This window comes from Amblyraja radiata, chromosome 6, assembly GCF_010909765.2.
Source record: "Amblyraja radiata isolate CabotCenter1 chromosome 6, sAmbRad1.1.pri, whole genome shotgun sequence".
NCBI lineage: Eukaryota > Metazoa > Chordata > Chondrichthyes > Rajiformes > Rajidae > Amblyraja > Amblyraja radiata.
In genome coordinates, this window is record NC_045961.1 from 56,105,128 (window position 1) to 56,126,642 (window position 21,515).

Below are 21,515 nucleotides of genomic sequence, written 5' to 3' on the forward strand. Positions count from 1 at the left end.
CATGTCGCTATATTTAATTTCCCAGTGCTACCCGTTAGGCAGTTTATATCCCAACGGTACAATTATTGAATTCTCCAATTTTAGATAAAACCTCACCATTCTTTTTCTTCCCCCCCCCCCCCCCCCACCCAACTATTCCATGACCGCAGTGCACACTCAAGAAGGGTTCCAACCCAAAACGTTGCCCATGCAAGTTCTCCACAGATGCTGCCTGACCCATTGAGTTACTCCAGCACTTTGTGTTTCATGCAAGATCCCAGCATCTGCAAATCCTTGTGCCTATATTTAATTTCCCGTTCATGTAGGAGTTAGTTATCGACTTCAGGAAGTGTGGTGAAGTACATGCCCCAATCAGCATCAATGAGCTTCAAGTTCCTTGGCATTATTACCACCTGAACCAGCCACATTGAAGCTACACTCAACGCCTCTCCTTCCTGAGGAGACTGAGGAAATTCAGTACGTCTCCAACAACTCTTACAACCATCTACAAATGTACCACAGAAAGCATACAGTTGAGTTGCATCACAGTTTGGTTTGGGAACAACTCTGCCTATGACCACAATAAATTGCAGAGGGTCGTGGATGCAGCCCAGTCTATCACACAGACCAGACTTCCCATCATCAACTCCATCTACACTTCACGCTGCCTCCGAAAAGCACCCAACATAATCAAAGACGTCCACCCTGGTCATTCCTTCTTCTCCTTGCTCCCGTGGGGCAGAAGGTACAGAAGCTTGAAAGTGCACACCACCACACTCAGGAACAGCTTCTTCTCCTCCATTATCAGGCTTCCAAATAGTCCTTCCGTAAGTTAGGGTACTGTCTGATTCACCTCTACCCCATTGCGGACATTGCACTATGTCTATGGAACTGATGTGCTACAATGCTGAGAACTATATTCTGTCCTCTGTATCTTCCCCTTTGCTTTACCTATGGTAGCTTGGGGAGAAGGCAGGCACGATTTATTGTTTGGAGACGATCAGCCATGATCACAATGAATGGCAGTGCTGGCTTGAAGGGCCAAATGGCCTCCTCCTACACCTATTTTCTATGTTTCTATGTTTCTATGTATTTTGGTTTGACTTGATTATGTTCATGTATAGTTTTCTCGGAATAGATTGGACAGCATGCATACAGGAGCTTTTTACTGTACTTTGATGCACATGACAATAATAAACCAATCCCAATTCCAATCTCTGTGTACAATTGCCAATTTAGAGCTCAACTGAGGGCATTAGACTCTTGAGGACTGGAAATTGGGATGGAAGGCATGCTCCTTTTATGTGAAATCATTCAACTAAATGAGATAAGAAACTCTTGCCAGAGTGGGCTGCAGTCAAACCAGATAAAGCTGCCTGTTGTTGTTCCCTAAATCCCAAAACCTTATTGAGACCACGAGAATCAGAGACATAAAGTCACAGTCACAGAATTATACAGCATTGAAACAGGCCGTTCGGCCCAACTTGCCTACACCGACCAACATGTCCCATCTACACTAGTCCCACCTGCCTGCCTATACCCATCTCCTTCTAACTCTGTTCTATCCATATACCTGTCTAAATGTTTCTTAAATGTTGCAATCGTACCTGCCTCAATGACCTCCTCTGGCAGTTTGTCCCATACACACAGCACTCTTTGTGTAAAAAAGTTACCCCTCAGGTTCCGATCAAAATTTTCCCCCCTCACCTTAAATCTATGTCCTCTGATTCTCGATTCTACTCTGGGCAAGAGACTCTGTGCATCTACCCAATCTATTACTCTCATGATCTCGTACACCTCTATAAGATCACCCCTCATCCTCCTGCGCTCCAAGGAATAGAGTCCTAGCCTGCTCAACCTCTCCCTATTGCTCAGACCCTCGAGTCCTGGCAACATCCTAGTAAATCTTCTCTGCACCCTTTCCAGCGACAACATCTTTCCCATGGTGCCCAGAACTGAACATAATACTCTAAATGTGGCTTCACCAACGTCTTATATAACTGCAACATGACCTCCCAACTTCTATACTCAATACTCTGATGAAGGCCAATGTGCCAAAAGCCTTTGTGACCACCCTATCTACTTGTGATGTCACTTTCAATTAATGAAAGACTGAGAGTTGAACTGAGAGCTGAGAGCTGAGAGCCACCAAGAGTGAAACCGTCTGGAGCTATCCTCCGGGCAGAGTCACCCGCGGCAGGCAGGTCGAGGGGAAGGTTCCTGGCATAGGAGAAGACCTCAAAGTGGAACAGGTGGAGGATGGGGGTGGCTGATGGTTGGAGCATCACAATGGCTGAGAAGGTGGAAGAAGGCCTCCAGCAGGGAGACACTCTCAACCGTGAGTCAGAAGAAGGGTCTCGACCTGAAACATCACATATCCATGTTCTCCAGAGATGCTGCCTGACCCTGAAGAAGGGCCTTGACCTGAAACGTCGCCCACAACGTCGCCTTCTCTCCAGAGATGCTGCTTGTTCTGCTGTTACTCCAGCATTTTGTGTCTGCCTGTCCCGCTGAGTTACTCCAGCATTTTGCATCCTCTTGCGCTAACCTGCACCTGCAATTCCTTTATTTCTAGATAAAAACCAGCAATACTTTGGTTTTGAGGTTTTACTTTCGAGATTAAGCATGGAAACAGGTATTTCGGCCCACAGAGTGCGCGCTGACCAGTGATCACCCGTTCACACTAGTTCTACCCTACACACTAGGAACAATTTATTTAAGCCAATTAACCTACAAACCTTTGGGATGTGTGGGGAATCCGGAGCCCCCAGGGGAAACCATTTGATCACAGGGAGAACATACAAACTCCGTACAGACAGCATCTGTAGTCACATGTGAACCCGGGTCTCTGGCGCTGTTGGACAGCAAATCTACCTTTGTGCCACTGTACCGCCCTAATTTGGGGTCATCCTGAGGATGTAAGTATCCTTTAGACAAATGCAAATTCTTTCTTCCTTCCATTCTGGTTTGAAAGAGTATGCAATGTCTTTAAAGATTCAGACTGTCCATTTATCCCGGGAGTCACTCCTGAGCTGACACTGACGCTGACACTTGCTTAAAGACTGAAGTATAAAGTCACGTCTAAAAGTACATTTTGAGAGCGAGAAAATTGTCATTATTTTGAATAGTTCAAAATTAAAGTTTATCCTTAAAGTTCGCTTTAATTCTATGAAAAACTAAACCAGGCGGGGACCTGTTGGGCCTGTCCCCCAAGGCAATATTCCACCACTCACCCATAGCCTCTTCTGTTCCCACTCCTCCTCCCCTCCCCAACTCCCTCCCTCACCTCTCCCTCCCTCTCCTTTCCCCTACCCTCAGGCACTCCCTCCCTCCATAGCCCCTCTCCCCTCCCTACCCCCCTCCTCTCCCTCCATCTCCCTGCTCCCCCACTCCTCACCTCCCCCTATCCCACTCCCCCACCTCCTCTCCCTCTATCCCTCACTCCCTTCCACCCCCACTCCCCCCTCCTCTCCCTCTATCCCCCCCCATCTCCCCCACCCTCCTTACGTCCTCAACTTTCCCCTCCCTCTCCCCTCCCTACCCTCCTCCTCTCCCTTGGTCTCCCTTCTCCTCCATCCTCAGCTCCCCCCTATCCCACCCCCACAATGAAAATCACTTTTTTTTAAATTAAATTCTCAATGAAAATCAAGTTTTTTGCTTTAAAACAATTAGCCGTTAATGAAAACAGATGAATTTGATTAAAACTGAGGGGTTTTTTTTTATTGTGATTTTTTAAAATGAGATTCGGGATCCCATTGTGACGTCATTGTGACGTTGAACGCGGCTGATGGGCAGGGCAAGTGAAAAAGTGGTTTGAAGAGTGATTTTTGTAACGTTTAAAATGTCAATAAATTTTAAAATATAACATCAATCCGAACGAAACGTGTTTCATTTACATCCCAGGACAATGGTGATTAAGGTGGGCCAAAAACTGTAGCACTATCGCTTACCTCTTTGGCGGGGTTGGGATATCACGCAAACGCACGCATACAAACAAACACGATGAGAGTTTTAGTAATATATATAGATAGATGAACTAAATTCTCTGCTGATAAATTAAATAAAACTTTGTGTTTAGACTTTAGGTACAGCACAAAAACAGGCCCTTTAGCCCAAGGAATCCGCGCCGACTAGCAATCACTCCGTACATTAGCACTATCCTACACACTAGGGACAATTTACATTTTTATCAAAGCCAATTAATCTACAAACATGTATGTCTTTGGAGTGTGGGAAGAAACCAGTGCACCCGGGGAAAACCCACGCGGTCACAGGGAGAACGTACAAACTCCGTATAGACGGGACCTGTAGACTATCTACCGCTGCGCCACAGTGCCACCCCTATATGCTAACTTTAATTCTGAGGAACACTAACTAAATTCTCTGTTGTTAGAACAACAAGCACAAATACAAAAATATAAGCAGGAAGTGGAGGGATATGGATTATGTGCAGGTAAGATTAGAGTTTATTTAAGCACCATGTTCGGCGCAAACATTGTCGACTGAAGGGCCTATTCTTATGCTATACTGTTTTTTTATATTCTAAAAATGCTGCTTTTACACAATTAGGCCTGTATTCAATTGTTTATAAGCATCTTTCTACAGACTGTCTGTAAAGGTGGGGGCAGGACAAAGCCTGGAGAGTGACAGGTGAAGAATGACACAAAATATCATTTTGTGTCATTCAAGGGGTTGGACAGGCTAGATGCAGGAAGATTGTTCCCGATGTTGGGGAAGTCCAGAACAAGGGGTCACAGTTTAAGGATAAGGGGGAAATCTTTTAGGACCGAGATGAGGAAAACATTTTTCACACAGAGAGTGGTGAATCTCTGGAATTCTCTGCCACAGAAGGTAGTTGAGGCCAGTTCATTGGCTATATTTAAGAGGGAGTTAGATGTGGCCCTTGTGGCTAAAGGGATCAGGGGGTATGGAGAGAAGGCAGGTACGGGATACTGAGTTGGATGATCAGCCATGATCATATTGAATGGCGGTGCAGGCTCGAAGGGCCGAATGGCCTACTCCTGCACCTATTTTCTATGTTTCTATGTTTCTAAAATCCTGGAGTAACTTAGCAAGTCAGGCAGCATCTCTGTAAAAAAAGGAATAGGTGACATTTTGAGTTGAGACCCTTCTTCAGACTGAGAGTTAGGGGAGAGGGAAACCAGAGGTATGAAAAGGTACAAAAGAACAAAAGAATGAAAAGAACAAATCAAAGCCAGCAAGGGTGATCAAGGAAAGGTGGAGCCCACAGTGGTCCATTGTTGGCTGTGGAAGAGGTGATAAAGAGGGGATACAAACAGTGACATTTAGCAGGGCGACAGTGAAAATAGCAGGATGACAAAGGTGGGGGAGGGATGGAGAGAGAAGGAATGCAAGGGTTGCTTAAAATTAGATAAATCAATATTTATACCCCTAGGGTTGCTGCCATAGCAAATCATTTCTTCATTAGTACAGGTGTCAGAGGTAATGGGGAAAAGGCAGGAGAATGGGGTGAGGAGGGAGAGATAGATCAGCCATGATTGAATGGCCGAATGACCTAATTCTATTCCTATTCCTTATGACCTCATAGTGATGGGTGGATACGGGTGAGGGGTTTAATGGGCAGATGGGTGGACAAAGGTCAGAGATAAAAAGTAGACAAAAGAGTTTGATATAAGGTGAGGGGGGGGTGAAATGTGAAGTTGGAAGGAGGAATATACAGTAAGTGCAAAAATTATCTCTTTGAATCTTTTTTCCCCAGCTGCATTAATGTTGCACCATGTAAGTGAAGTGTTATGTGAAATCTATCAGAGGGATGGGCGGGAACAGTGAAAGAATCCGTGCACAAAGTCTTCTTGCCCAGTTTCTGAGTAATTCTGGAGCAGTCATGGCTTATGTCATTGGTCCTTCCCTTGTGACTAATGCGGAATTATGACAAATTTGATTCTTATTCTGGCAAAAAAACAAAAAATACTTTCAAAAAATGACCAAGAAAAATCAAAATCAAATTCCTTGGGAGTGAGCCAAGTTGCAGATGGGTTGTTGGACAGCTGGCTAAATGCGAGCAGGGATTGCCAATATAAATAAAAAGTTGTAGGTTATGCCGTTGTTATTCACTACAAATCCAGAGAAAAATGTGGGCCAACCACAATTTGCAATGACATCATGTTTTAATGTGATGAAACTTCGCAAGTCACTGCACTCAGCATTACAAATTCTGGCACAGAAGGAACACAAGGTGATACGAGATGACGCAAAGCTGGGTCATGGAGAAGGCTTAAAGGAAAGAGATTAATTGGCAGCGGGGTTCAGGGTGGGAAATAGTTTTGGCAGCTTAAAGCAAACTTGCCAATGGTGCTGGGAATAAATTAGATGATCATCAACAGGCAGCACAGTGGTGCAATGGGTAGAGCTGCTGCCTCACAGCACTAGAGTCCCGGGTTTGATCCTGACCTTGGGCACTGTGTTTGTGGAGTTTGCATGTTCTCCCTGTGACCACGTGGGTTTCCACCCAGTGCTCCGGTTTCCTCCCTAATCCCAAAAGCGTGCCAGATGGTAGGGTAATTGGCCTTATGTAAATTGCCCCTGTTGTGTCGGAAGTGGATGAGAAAATAGGATAGCACGCAGCTAGCGTGAATGGATGATTAATGGTCGGAGTGGACTTGTTGGGCCTGTTTCCATGCTGCATATCTAAACTAAACTAAGGTGGAATTTGAGGTTGAGGAAGTTTGAACAGAAGATTATTGGGTGAGCTTATAGAGGTGTATAAAATCATAAGGGGAACAGATAGGGTGAATGCATAGAGTCCAGGGTAGCGGAATCAAGAAGCAGAAGACATAGGTTTAAGGTGAGAGAAGAAAGATTTAATCGGACCCAGAGGGGCAACTTTTTCACCCAGACGGTGGTGGGTATATGGAACGATCTACTGGAAGAGGTAGTTGAGGCAGGTACTATAACATTTAAAAATCACTTGGACAGGAAAGGTTTAGAGGTATATGGGCCAATGAGACTAGTGTAGATGGGGCATCTTGATCGGCAAGGACGATGGGCCGAAGAGCTTGTTTCCATGCTGGATGACGCTAATATTAAACTCAAGGCATAATCCAACCAAGAATCACTGCTGTTTGGGATAGTGGATGAATGGGATTTGCTGTGAGTTGGGTCAAAGAAAGCAGACTGTAAGATGTGAAACACGAAAGGCCAGCTTTAACTTGACCGGGAAATTGATGGTCAGAGGTAGGACTTACTCCAACTTCGGAGGCTGAGGGAAAACATGATAGAAGTATAGAAAATATGGTATGGTAGATATGGTAGACAGTCAGAACCTTTTCCCCAGGATGGAAAAATCAAACACTAGAGGGCACAGCTTTAAGGTGAGAGGGACAAAGTTAGAAGGAGATGTGCGGGGCTAGATTTTCTACACAGAGGGTGGTGGGTGCCTGGTACGCGCTGCCAAGGGTGGCGGAGGAGGCAGATATGATAGTGGTGTTTAAGAGGCTTTTGGATAGGCACATGAATATGCAGGGAATGGGGGTGTATGGATTAAGTGCTGGCAGACAAGAGTTGGCATCATGATGTCGGCTGAAGGGACTGTTCCTGTGCTGGACTGTTCTATGTTCTACATCGCAATCCACAAGGCAATTGGAAACAATGCTCACACTCTTCTCCGTCCGAGGTCACGGAGCTTGAGCAGATATAGGATCTCAGGCTGATATTACTGTTTGGAGGGGCACAGTGTGTCAAACAAATTGTCAGGCAGAGTCTGAGGTCTCGTGTTTCTGATTCTATTTTTTTATTTGTCCAGTGATTCCTAGTCACTGAGCATCTCAAGAACTGAACATCTCAAGGGCGCAGTGTAGAGTTGCTGCTTTACAGCGCCAGAGACCCGGTTTGATCCTGACTACGGGTGCTGTCTATACGGAGTTTGTACGTTCTCCCTGTGACCGCATGAGTTTCCACCGGGTTTTCCAGTTTCCTCCCACGTCCTAAAGACGTACAGGTTTGTAGGTTAATTGGCTTTGGTAACAATTGTAAATTGTCCTTAGAGTCTAGGATGGTAACAGTGTATGGGGATTGCTGGTCAGCATGGATTTGGTAGGCCGAAGGGCCTGTTTCTGCACTGTATCTCTAAACTATACTAAACAAATCGCATTAGGAATTAATCAGATTTGATAACTTCATCGACTTGTGACTTAGTTTTAATTTAGTTAACAGAGACACCATGGAAACATGGCCTTCGGCCCACCGAGTCCACGCCGACCAGCAACCACCCATTCACACTAGTTCTATGTTGTCCCACTTTCTACACACTAAGGGCATTTTACAGAGGCCAATTATCCTACAAACCTGCACGTCCTTGGGATGTGGGAGGAAACTGGAGAACCCAGTGGAAATCCATGCGATCATATGGAACGTGTGCAGGTAGAGGAGATTAGTTTAACTCAGCATCATGTTCAGCATGGACATGGTGGGCCGAAGGGCGTGTTCCTGTGTTGTATTATTCTACAGGTGAACTAACAAGAACACAGAAACATCTTTGAAAAGGGAATGTGTATCCATTATTAATTGTAAGGGGTAAAAAACAAACATTATTTCATTTTGTGGAAAGCATCTTGTCCGGGAACATTACCATCTGGTTTGGGAATTGCTCTGCCAAGGACAAGAAGGCTCTGCAGAGAGTAGTGCGTTCGGCCGAACGCACTATGGGAACTTCACTTGCCCCCCTGCAGGAACTATACATCAGGAGGTGCAAGTCCAGAGCCAACAATATCATGAGAGACCCCTTCCACCCCTGCAACGGACTGTTCCAGCTGCTACGGTCAGGCAAACGCATCCGTTGCCATGCGGTGAGAACGGAGAGGTTGAGAAGGAGTTTCTTCCCAGAGGCCATTCGGACTGTAAACGCCTATCTCACCAGGGACTAACTCTACTGAACGTTTTTCCTTCCATTATTTATTATGTAAAAAAATATGTGTGTTATGATTGTGTTTATAGTTTGTTTGGTTGTTTGGTTGTTTGTCTTTTGCACAAAAGTCTGCAAGCATTGCCACTTTCATTTCACTGCACATCTCGTATGTGTATGTGACAAATAAACTTGACCTGACTTGAAACAGATCATGTTTGTTTGAATTGTATTGATTGTGGATGATCAGCCATGATCACAGTGAATGGCAGTGAATGGCAGTGCTGGCTCGAAGGGCCGAATGGCCTACTCCTGCACCTATTGTCTATTGAATTGATTAAAAGATACAACATAGAAACAGGCCTTTCAGCGCACAGAGTCCACCACAGTAGTTTTATGTCATCCCACTTTCTCATCCACTCCTTACCTACTAGGTGGGATTTACAGAAACCCAGAGAGAACATGCAAACTCCACACACACAGCACCCGAGGTCAGGATCGATCCTGCGTCTCTGATGCTATGAAGCAACAGCTCTTGCCACTGCACCACTGCGCTGCCCTGTATTTTGTAAAGTTACATTAACGTATTTAAGTAGATTTAATGTACACTTCCAGCAATGTGATCCAAATATGATGGTTTATCTACAAAAGGGCACAGAATGCTGGAGTAACACAGCAGGTCAGGCTGCTTCTCTGGAGAATATGGGTAGGTGACGTCCAGGGTCAAGATCCTTCTTCAGACTGGAGATATTTATTACCTGCCTGAATAACTTTTCAGGTTTAAATGTAAAATGGTGAAAATGTAAGTTAAACATATGTTAAAATTGACAATATGAAATAAATGGCCAAAAGCTTATAATGAGAGCATGAATCACGAGAGGAAAAGAACATGAGTGGCTTGTTGTTTGCACATTAACAAGAGATGGGAAGGCAGTGTATGATGACTGAAAGGCACATCTTTAGTTGCAAACGGACAGCTGAAGGAAGGTTAATGGAAACTGCCAGCACGTTGCCATGGAAACACGGACTTGGCACTGTACCATTTCATACCTTATCCAATACATTCCTGGTTGCTGGTTGTAGTCCAGTGACTCTGAGCGGTTGATGATGGAAAAGCCCTGGTCCAGCTGAGCAGAGAGAAATGGGCAACTCAGTGGACTGCCATTGTCCCCCATAGTCAACAGACCCATTACACTTCTACCCACTGCTGACCCTGCCAATGTCCCCCGCAGACCACAGACCCATCCCCCTTCTGCTCACTGCTGCCTATGCCACTGACCCGAGTCTGGCTACATAGCATGATAAAACTAAACATGTGGTCAAACTGCATGTCTGGGATTGTCCCAATGTAAATGTCTCAGCTGAAATGCTATATACATAATGTAATGAATATAATTATAGCATAGTTTATAATAATATTTTTAATAACTATAATCAAATTATTATTTAGTATCCTATAATTATTATTTTCATTTTATTATTATATATATGATATAATATAATGAATATAATAATTATATTAATGTAATATAATAATAAATAAAGATTCATTATTTATAATGATATAATTTGTATATCATTATATCATATATCTTGTTATATATAATAATATAACACATATAATAAGTATATCATATCATATACAATATAATGAATATAACCATAATTATATTACATTTATATCACAATATAATATATTATAATATTATGAATATAATAATAGTTATTATATTCATTATATAATACATAATATATTACAATATTGATAGAATATAATGAATTTCACATGATATTATTATATCTGTTATATTATTATATATGTTGTAGGATATCATGAATACAGATTATAATATAATAAATAGAAATAATAATAACAGTATAATATTATAATGATTATATGATTGTTATTTATACTATAATTATTATATTCATTATATGATACCATCTGCTGGATACAGTATTTCACCCAAAACTTGCTTGTTACTTTTACATTAACATAAGTGTAACAAGGTAAATATAAAGATAAAATATCATACAATAATTAACATTATGATGATACACAAAGTAATAATATAAATAATTGATATACTTACAATATACTAAAGAATAGTATATAAATAATATTATATAGTATTTAGTATGACCATTATGATGTAACCAATGCAATAAACAATTGATATAATGATACAATAAATCATAAAAATGATATAATTATGATATAAATAATGAGAAATGATATAAAATAGTCATGATAATAATTTTATAAAATAATTAACATAATTGATGCAATATAGTAAACACTAAATATCAAATAATTGATATTCTAATTGTGATATAAAGAACGATTATTATAAATATGACAAATTAATATAATAAATAATATAAAAACATGATCAAGAAAAAATAAATTCTATTAAAAGTAGTCAAATAAAGTTGTTCACAGACCCAATCCGTACATATCCGATTGATTCAGCACACTGTACACCATTTTATCTCACTTCATCCAATTCTAGTCAAAACCATATGTGCAAATTCTGTTTGTTTTAACTCAGACGAACCAAGTTAGTTTTTGCCCTCCGTAGGTGTTTTTTTTTAAGTGTTCAAAATGATAAAGTTTAACAATTTCTGAAGTCATGGCATTTGAAAAGCTATCTAATTCCTTACTCTAAAATACAACTTTAGTTTTTTTTATATTCATCTTAACTAGATGCAGTTACTTCATTTTTCGACTTCATCTATTCGCAGCATATTGTTCATTATACTTCAATGATTTCCCCAATAATACTTGATTGTTGAAGTTAAAAATCATCCTGCATTGGCTTCTTACAGCGCAGAGCATTGGTACTTAGAGAACTCACGTTCTTGTACCAAGTACAAAACACCCATTGTCAGTACAACAGTAACCCTCTTACTTCCAACTTGCCGACTTTGGCTTTGAGGTTCCACAGCTATTTGTCACACTAATCTGCTTGCCACACTTATGGTTTGTTATGCCAGTTTAAATCTGAACATGACTGTCGCTAAATATCATTTTCTTTCCGATGACTGGACAAGGTTTCCTGGAATCATTTAGTGCCTAAAATTCTACAATCCCCAGTCTGGATTTGCGAAGCCTAAAGATATGGAGGTCCATCATACATCAGTGGTAAGGATATGAACATTAAACCATTTCTCCAATAAAAAAGGACACAAAGTGCTGGAGTAACTCAGCGGTTCAGGCAGCATCTTTGGAGAACATGGAAAGGTGACGTTTCGGGTTGGGACCCTTTTTCAGTCTCATGATACTTCACCGATCTACTGTCAAGGAAAGAGCGTTCACGTAGCGACCCTGTTTCCACCAATCTTTTCACCACCACGCACAAGAAGCACAGGAAACGACAAGACAGACACCATTGTATGCAGATGCCCAGAAGTGTGTTCAGCTCTGGCTGAACAACTTCTAATCTTGTGTGTGGACTCGATAAGAAAGAAGAACCTATCTACTGTATATTCATTTGACCTATTCAGAAACGTCACCTGTCATGTTCTCCAGAGATATGGCCTGATGTGCTGAGTTACTCCAGCACTTTGCATTTGTTTTGTAAACCAGCATCTGCAGTTCCTTGTGTCTCCAGTATTCACTTTAAACTCGTTGTTAAAGATTGCGCTTGCTGTGATACTATCTAGTCAGTCACTTAAAAGTATTCATTAAAATCTATTTTTTTTACATTCTGTATTAACACCCGATTTTTCATCATATGTTCATGAACATAAATATGTAACATCCTTTGGAAAAATATCAGATACAACACATACAGATTCAATAAAATACTGGATTTAAAAAAATCTAATTTAATCAAACCTTTTTTTTGCTATCACACATTTGATGTATTCCTTTTGAAAACTATGCTATTTGCCATTTTGTCTTTTGAAAGCTTGAAGCATTGAATTAATTCTTAGGCCTGATCAAATGGTCTTGTGTCACATCATCAGTAACATCATAGAAATGACAGTTACAGGTCCCAATGCTAAATGCATTTCATTTTAATAGATGCAGCCCTTTACTAAAATTCACTGCCTTAAAAATCTTGGTCCCATATGACTAGAAGTTTTTTTTTGCTTGACTCTTAATTTAAACTGCACTCAAAATAAAGTCCTCCTTGAGTGTTTTTCTCCTGAATGCTAATGTAGATCTACAGTATGTGAAAGGATTTCTTGACTTTTGATGACAATTTTCTTCATGAAATGTTACACAATACTTATTTTTGTACCACGGCCTTTCTTACGTTACTTAAACAACCATTTTTAATTAAACTACCCTTGAGCTAAAATCAATGTTTTCCATTTGATTTCCATCACCTTCCTGTACAGATGAAAGTCTTATCTTCTTGTCCACATCTGCCATCTAGTGGTGGTGAGGCTTGTGCTAAATATTAACATCATCTTCAATGGCTGTTTAGGATTTCATGGCCAAATCTCCTAAGATTAGCTTTTAAATTTACATTTCTCTTTGTTACGCGACTTTAAAAATTCACAGGATTTACAATCAACTTTAGCGATCTCCTCAGAAACCACAAAATAGTTCAAAATGTTGGTAAAATTACGACTGAGCAAATATAACACAAGCTGGCATTTGCAAACTTTCTACCTCTCCTGCATTGCACATTTATTTTTATAAACCCATTGTTAAGCAATACCAATTATAATTTACCAAGGGATTTAATGTAACCCTTGGCAGGTCTCGAAAAGTCTGAAACTATGCCAGCAATAACAAATTAAGGTTTTTGAAAAGTAAAAAAAGACATATTTGGATTGCCACATTCCTGCTGCTAATTGATGCTATCACAAATATGCAGCGATTCTTAGCACAGTGAAAAAACCTTCAAGTCAGGAAACAGACAAACAATTGGAAATGGCTATTATTAATTCTTTGAATTCTGAAATTGGCCCTTTAAAACAAGATGCTAGCACTTAAGTGGGCAGCTTTTGTGCATCCACATTCTGATGTTTTAGAAAACATAATTTAGGTGGAGAAGTCAAAGATATTCCAAGAGTTACGCATGAGAAAATAACTCCACATATCCAAACATATCCTGTTCGAAACCTAAGCCATTGAGAGTTTGACCCTGAGAGAAATGATTGACCTCACAGGATATGTTCAAGGTTAAAGGTTATTCTCAACTTATAGAACATGTCAAAGGCAACATATCTGATTGAAGTCCTCTGATCACCCTGAGGTCAAATACAAAACCATGTATCGAGAAATATGGGAATCAGATTCAAAATTTTCATCTTAAATAGCTCTTAACCAGATAACAAATGTTACAGGAAATGCTCTGCTCCCTTCAGCATCTATTTTTCTTGATAGATGTGGATCTAAACATCTAAAATGAAAAATAAATCTTTAAAAAAAATCTACATCTAAAAAGAAAAATAGTTTTTTTTTAAATCCAAATCTAAAACGAGAAATAGATATCTTTTAAAAATCCACATCTCAAAAGAAAAATAGATGTTTTTAAATATCCACATCTAGAAAGAAATGTAGATGCTGAAGAGATCAGATTATTTCCTGAAACATTTTTTTAAATCCACTACATAAAATTGAATGCTTAAGAGTCCTATTATTAATAATGTTTATCATTTGAATTATGCAAAGTGCACAGTGAGGTTAATGAATGTAAAAATAACTGACAAAGAGAACTGTTATATTTGTTACACGACTTAAAAATTCCCATTATTTACAATCAACTTTAGTGTACTTCCCAAAAGCAACAAAACAGCTCAAAATGTTGTGAGGGAAGTGGGCAGCAACAGTAGTTTACATGCTTGAACTGGTGACACAGTTCTTAGCACCAAATAAAATGGACATTATTTACTATCCAGGTTTAAAGTTAGTAAAAGCACGCAATTTTTAATGCATGGGTTAAAATATTCATTTCCTAACTCCACCTATCCTCACAGGATTATTTTTGCTGGCATACAAAGCACATACAAAGGTGGATGTCCTGCCATATTAAATCAAAATTCTCGTTTCAGTCTTGCATTTCAAAAGGCCGTCATAGCAGAGCTCCTCTCCATTTGACATCAACACACAGCCATTTTCATCATGAGTTACTGAGTAGCAATCACAAGGCAGAATCTGGCCACTTTGTTTCACATCCTAGGTCAGGAACACGGGTCCCCACTAACATTATTTAATTAAACACAAAGCAAATGCGATCGTTTGACAGGATAAGTTAATCTATTCCGATGCATAATGATTCTGGCAACATTTGAGATATTATAGAGGTATATAAAATCATGATAGGAATAGATAGGGTAGATGCACAGACAGAGTCTCTTGCCCAGAGTAGGGGAATTGTGAACCAGAGGACACAGGTTTAAGATGTAGGGGGAAAGATTGAATAGGAATCTGAGGGGTAACTTTTTCACACAAAGGGTGGTGGGTGTATGGAACGAGCTGCAAGATGAGGTAGTTGAGGCAGGGGAATTGCAATGTTTAAGAAACAATTAGACAGGTACATGCATTGGACAGGTTTGGAGGGATATGGGCCAAATGCATAGAGGTGGGACTAGTGTAGATGGGACATATTGGTTGGTGTGGGCAACGTTTCATCTATAGTGAAATTAATTACGTCTAAATTTATGAAGGGCCTGAGTTATAGGGAGAGATTGAGCAGGCTAGGACTTTATTCCTTGGGGCGTAGGAGGATGAGGTATGATCTAATAGAGATGTACAAGATCATGAGAGGAATAAATAGGGTAAGGAGCTATGGAGCGAGCTGCCAGAGGAAGTAATTTAGGCAAATACTATCACAACATTTAAGGAACATTTAGAACATGGGTTGGCTGGGTTTAGAGGGATATGGGCCAAACCCAGGCTGGTGGGACTAGTGCACATGGGGCCTGTTGGTTTTGCATGGGCAAGTTGGGCTGAAGGGCTTGTTTCTGGGCTGCAGGGCTCTATGACTCTACAACAATATCATAGTTTTACTCATTTAAATTGCTTCGTTCCCTTTTAGTTTCCTTCACTCAGACCAGTCCTTGTCTAAGTTTCTCAACACCCTAGAAAGTCTGAGATAGAGTGGATGTGGAGAGGATGATTCGACTGGTAGGAGAGTCTAGGACCAGAGGGCACAGCCACAGAATAAAAGGACATACCTTTAGAATGGGGATGAGGAGAAATTTGTTTGGCTAGAGGGTGGTGAATCTGTGCAATTCATTACTTCAGCTAGCAGTGGAGGCCAAGACATTGGGTGTAATTAGAGCAAAAAATTACAAATTCTTGGTTTGGGCAGCACAGTGGCACTGCAGTAGATTTGCAGGAGTTTGTACTGTATGTTATCCATGTAACCACGTGGGTTTTCACCGGGTGCTCCAGTTTATCCCACATCCCAAAGATATGCAGGTTTGTAGGTTAATTGGTTTCGGTAAAATTGTAAATTGTTCCAAGTATATAGGATAGTGTTAGAGAACAGGTGATTGATAGTCGTTGTGGACTTGGTGGGTCGAAGGGCCTGTTTCTGCGCTGTATTTAAACTCTGAGGTCCAAACTCTAATGCTAAATAAAAAGGACTAGAATATTTTGCATTTTCTGCTCTTATACAAATGATTGAGCCATGCAGCTCTGAAACAGGTCCTTTGGTCCATGCCGACCATGATGCCCCATCTCAACAAGTCCCACCTCCCCGCATTTGGTCCATATCCCTCAAAACCTTTCTTATCCACGTACCTGTCCAAGTGTCTTTTAAATGGTGTTACAGTACCTGCCTCAACTACCTCCTCTGGCAGCTGGATCTCAGTATTCACCACCTTCTGAGCGAAAAAGGTTGCCCTCCATGTTCCTATGCCGCTCTCACCTTAAACCCATGTTTAATTAGTTAAAAGGTTCCTTTTATTTTAAACTTGTCCATCACCTACCATCGGACACATTTTTTATTACTGAAAAAATAATTCCTAATTTACACGTGATGGGCTTACAGCTATTAAATGTTAAATCTGTTATTATCATGATATTTCTAGGATTCTTATTAATATTTAATATTGATATGCTGCCATCAATTAACGTTGTTAATGGACTATTACTGTCACATGTACCGAGATACTGTGAAAAATAGTTTTGCGTGCTATCCAGACTAATTATATCATACACAAATCCAATCAAACCATACACAAGTACAACAAGTAGTGCAAAGAGAAAGATACCAGCGTGCAGAATATAGTGTTACAGCATAATTGTGTTACCGTAACAGAGACAATGTCCAATGTTCGCAATGTGGAACAGGTGAATCGGACAGTACCCTAGCTTATGGAAGGACCTTTCAGAAGCCTCGTAACAGAGGGGGAGAAGCTGTTTCTGGCTTCTGTACCATCTGCTGGAAGGGAGCAGAGAGAAAAAGGAATGACTGGGGTGGGAAAGGTCTTTGATTATGTTGATTGCTTTTCCGAGGCAGCGTAATGTGTAGATGGAGCTGCTAGTAAGGATGATGTGATGATACGAGGCAGGTTGGAAGATCAGGACTACATTGCAGCTTATGAACCGACCATTCAGTGGATGACAACAGCGGGGAAGAAGCCGTTCCTGAATCTTTCTCACACCAGTCATTCCCACTTCTTCCTGCTCCCATCATGCATCTCTATCTCTAAACTATACTCATCTGCATCTCTAAACTAAACTAAACATCAAGGACAGCACCAAACATTTGCGCCTTAAAAGTACAAACTATGGAAAGACATGTGAAGTTGACATTTTCCTCATTGTGTCACGCTTCCTGAATTTGTAATTAAAACTAAAGAATTGTAAGCAAATTTTGATTTTTTTATCCAGTCAAAGTCTCTCATATATTTGTGGAATGAAGTGTATCACTAATATATAGAATGGCAGTGGCATGGTGGCACAGCGGTAGAGTTGCTGCCTTACAGCATCAGAGACCCAGGTTTGATCCTGACTAATGGGTGTTGTCAGTATAGAGTTTATACATTCTCCCTGTGACCACCTGGGTTTTCTCCGGGTGCTCCGGTTTCCTCCCACACTTCAAAGACGTACAGGTTTGTAGGTTCATTGGCGGCTGTAAATTGTAAATTGCCCCTAATGTGTAGGATAGTGCCAGTGTAGAGGGTGATTGCTCCTCTGCGCAAACCCGGTTGGAGATACCGGGAGCTCAGCGCAAACCCGGTTGGAGATACAGCGCCGTTTCTGCGTTTATCTCCAAAGTCTAAAGACAGCTCACTGATGCTACCAGTGATACGTGGTGGGGGGGGGGGGGGGAGTTCCTGGCACGCTGCTTATTTGTGAATGGTACATAAACTGAACCTCATCAAAATTATCTGCATCATTTACTGACACTTACCACAGTTCAGAAAGCTTCCCGTTATCTATGCTATGTCAAACCTGTTCAAGGTGTAACCAAAATCAAAAAAATGTCCAAGATCATAAAACAGTATTGTTAAAGCACAAGAACAGAAAACTGCCTTGAACATTGAACATAGAATAGTACAGCAGAGGGACAGGCCCTTCTGCCCACAGTGCTCGTGCTAAACAAATCTCCTCTGTCTGCACATGATCCATATCCCTCCATTCCCTGCATATCCATGTGCCTATCTAAAAGCCTCTTAAATGCCACTATTATATCTGCCTCCACCATCACCCCTGGCAGGACTTTCCAGGCATTACCACATGTGTGTAAAGAAACTTGTCCTGCACATTTCCTTTAAACTTTGTCCCTCTTACATTAAAGCTATGCCATCTAGTTTTTGACAATTCCACTCAGGACATCTCCGTTAAGGATCACAGATTTAGCTTCTGTGTCCAAATCACCATCTGAAGTTTTCGCATCATTTTGCACATCAAAAAGCAACAATTATGTTAATTCCATCTTTTTTTTAGGAATCTAAACATAGTCAAAATTTTAGATGATGGATGATTGCTGAGGCCTCATATTTGCTAATAATACTTTTGGCTCCTGTGAGAATATCCACATGCTGCCATTAATTTTGCTTTTAAATCATCTGCAATGTTCACATCACATGCGCTGATTTCACTACCAACAGTACTCCAAAATGCATCACTTGAGAAATCCGTGGTCAGCCAAACTCCTTACTTTTATGATGCCAAATGCAGTTATGGGTCAAAGGCAATTGGGACTAGCTTAGATGGGCATCTTGGTCGTCATGGATGAGTTGGCCGAAGGGCCTGTTTCTGTGCCATATAACTATAAATGGGGCTTCCCTCCGTAGATAGCCTGGTCTACAAGGGAGATGCTGATCAGACAAAATCCTACAGGTTGAAGCCTCAATGACTAACTGGATGGGAGTTAGATTGGTCAATTTTGTGGTTATCCGTCAGATGTGACACTTCCAGCATAACCATCTTTGACTGAGACAGTCTGGAGCTGGACGCAGAGTGGGAGGGGAGGACGAGGTGAGTGGGGCGAGGTTAATGGTGTGAGCAGGTCATGTCTCTCTCTCTGTTTGCAGGAGGGTGGATGGTATTTATCAAGTCTCCCTGCTTGTGGACATGGAGTTAAATTCCTCTTCCCCTCTTTATGAAGAACATAGAACAGTACGGCACAGGAACAAGCCCTTCAGCCCACAATATTTATGCAGAATATGATGTCAAGTTAAACTGATCCCATCTACCTGCACAAGATCCATACCTCTCCATTCCCTGAACTTCTATGTGCCTATCCAAAAGCCTCTTAAACACAACTATCACATCTGCTTCCACCACCACCCCTGGCAATGCGTTCCAATGCGCCCCACTACTCTCAGTGTATAAAAATTTCCCCGCACATCTCCATTAAACTTTCCCCATCTCACCTTATAGTTATGGCCTCTAGTGTTGGGCATTTCCCCCCTGGAAAAAAAGTTCTGACTGTCTACACTCTCTATGTCAAAGGGTCCTGACCCGAAACGTCACCTATCCATGTTCTCCAGAGATGCTGCCTGAACTGCTAAGTTACTCCACTTTTTGTTCTTCGCACGATTCCAGCCTCTGCAGTTCCTTGTGTCTCCTCTCTCCCCCTTGCCCACATGTTGATCGTAAATCCCATCAACTCTTTAAAAACAACTGTAATGTCCAGGTTCAGGAGCAGCTTCTTCCCCACATCCATCAGGCTATTAAACACTACAACCTCCAAATAGGCTCTGGACTACATATTCATGGGGACATTATTTTTGACTTTGCACTACTATTGTCTATTTATTTTTTTTGTTGGTTTTTCTTTATGTATACTGAACTTTTTTTGTTTATTATGGGTTTTATAGAGCAATATGTTGACATGTTTGCTGTGCTGCTGCAAGTAAGAATTTCATTGTTCCGTTTCAGGACATATGACCATAAAACATTCTTGGCTATAAATGAACTAATGGTGGCCTCTCCACAACATATAATATAAACTAACCCCCTTCTCACAAGCAAGTTTGTCTGAAGAAGGGTCTCGACCAGAAACGTCACCCATTCCTTCTCTTCAGAGATGCTGCCTGTCCCGCTGAGTTACTCCAGCATTTTGTGTCTATCGTGGTCATGTAAAGCTGGATGTGGGTAGATTCGGTTTCTGATCCAGACGTTTGCCATTTAGCCTCTGTTACATCCCACTTGCAAATGGAAGTTAAGATTCTACCCAGTTACTGCCTCCCTGAATTAAATATTAAATCACAATATAACATGACGAAGGAACCGCGCCATAAGATTACTCAACATTTGTTTAAGTCTGGCTCCAACCTTGAGGAACGCAATGGGTCAGGCAGCATCTGTGGAGGGAATGGGCAGATGCCAGTTTGAGTCAGACTCGAGAAGGCTCCCGACCTGAAATGTTGTCTGTCCATACCCTCCACAGATGCTGCCCGACCCGTTGAGTTCCTCCTGCACTTTGTGGCTCGCTCAAGATTCCATCAACTGCAGTTCCTTGCATCTCCATTTAAGGTCTTGCTTCTTATTCCTTCTGCCACAAAATTCTTATGAGACCAACCATGGGGGAAAAGTGAGATTTTACTTCGGAGTCACGTGAGTGACTACGTGAAGAACCCGCTTACGACGCATGCGTGTCATATCGCTACACGCATTCGAACTCGTCATCGCTGGAGGAAGGACGTTCCTCCAAATCGGCAATGGGTTGAACCTGCAACAGGAACGTAAGGGAACTTCGTTTTTCTTTACTTACCCTTTTTTATCTAGAAGGCTGATGAAGCTGGCTGGGGAGAGTCTGCAGATTTGCAGGCAGCCAGCAGCGGCCGGGGCCCGTTAATTGCTTTTAAACAGGAACGGAGCCGACTTTAGCGCTAGGACAACGGTCGCTGGAGCAGTTTTCCCGACAACCCGGAAACAGCCCCACAAGTCGTTTAGTGGATTTAATAATTCATGGGTCCGAGGGGCTGGAAGGTGCGGAACTGGCGCGTTAACAGGGGTTCCGCAGGTCTAAAAATAGCGGCGAGCGGTCAGTGCCCGGGAGCACTGAGTACACGTTGGACCCGCTGGACCCGCTGGAGCACCACAGAGGCGCGGGGGGGGGGGGGAACAGACAGCAGCAACAGGCTGAACTCCCGTTATGGGAATAGCTGTGCCAGACTTACCCCCCCCCCCCCCCGACTTTTGCTCCCGTTTTTTCGCGCCCGACTTTTGCTCCCGACTTTCCCTCCCGATTTTTGCTCCCAACTTCGCTCCCGCGCCGGCCCCGGC

At 41.7% G+C, this 21,515-nt stretch overlaps 1 protein-coding gene across 3 annotated transcripts in view; it reads right to left on the reverse strand.

Annotated features, from left to right (window-relative positions):
- The window catches only part of dclk1 (doublecortin like kinase 1), a 183,738-nt gene that overhangs the window by 6,530 nt on the left and 155,693 nt on the right, over nt 1-21,515 (reverse strand). Inside the window, exon 17 of one of the 3 annotated variants that reach the window (XM_033022909.1) lies at nt 9,911-9,987. The exons of the other annotated variants lie outside the window; for them this stretch is intronic. Coding sequence (XP_032878800.1) covers nt 9,911-9,987 — 77 coding nt within the window. The remainder of the gene's footprint in view (nt 1-9,910; nt 9,988-21,515) is intronic. 3 annotated transcript variants of the gene reach the window in all.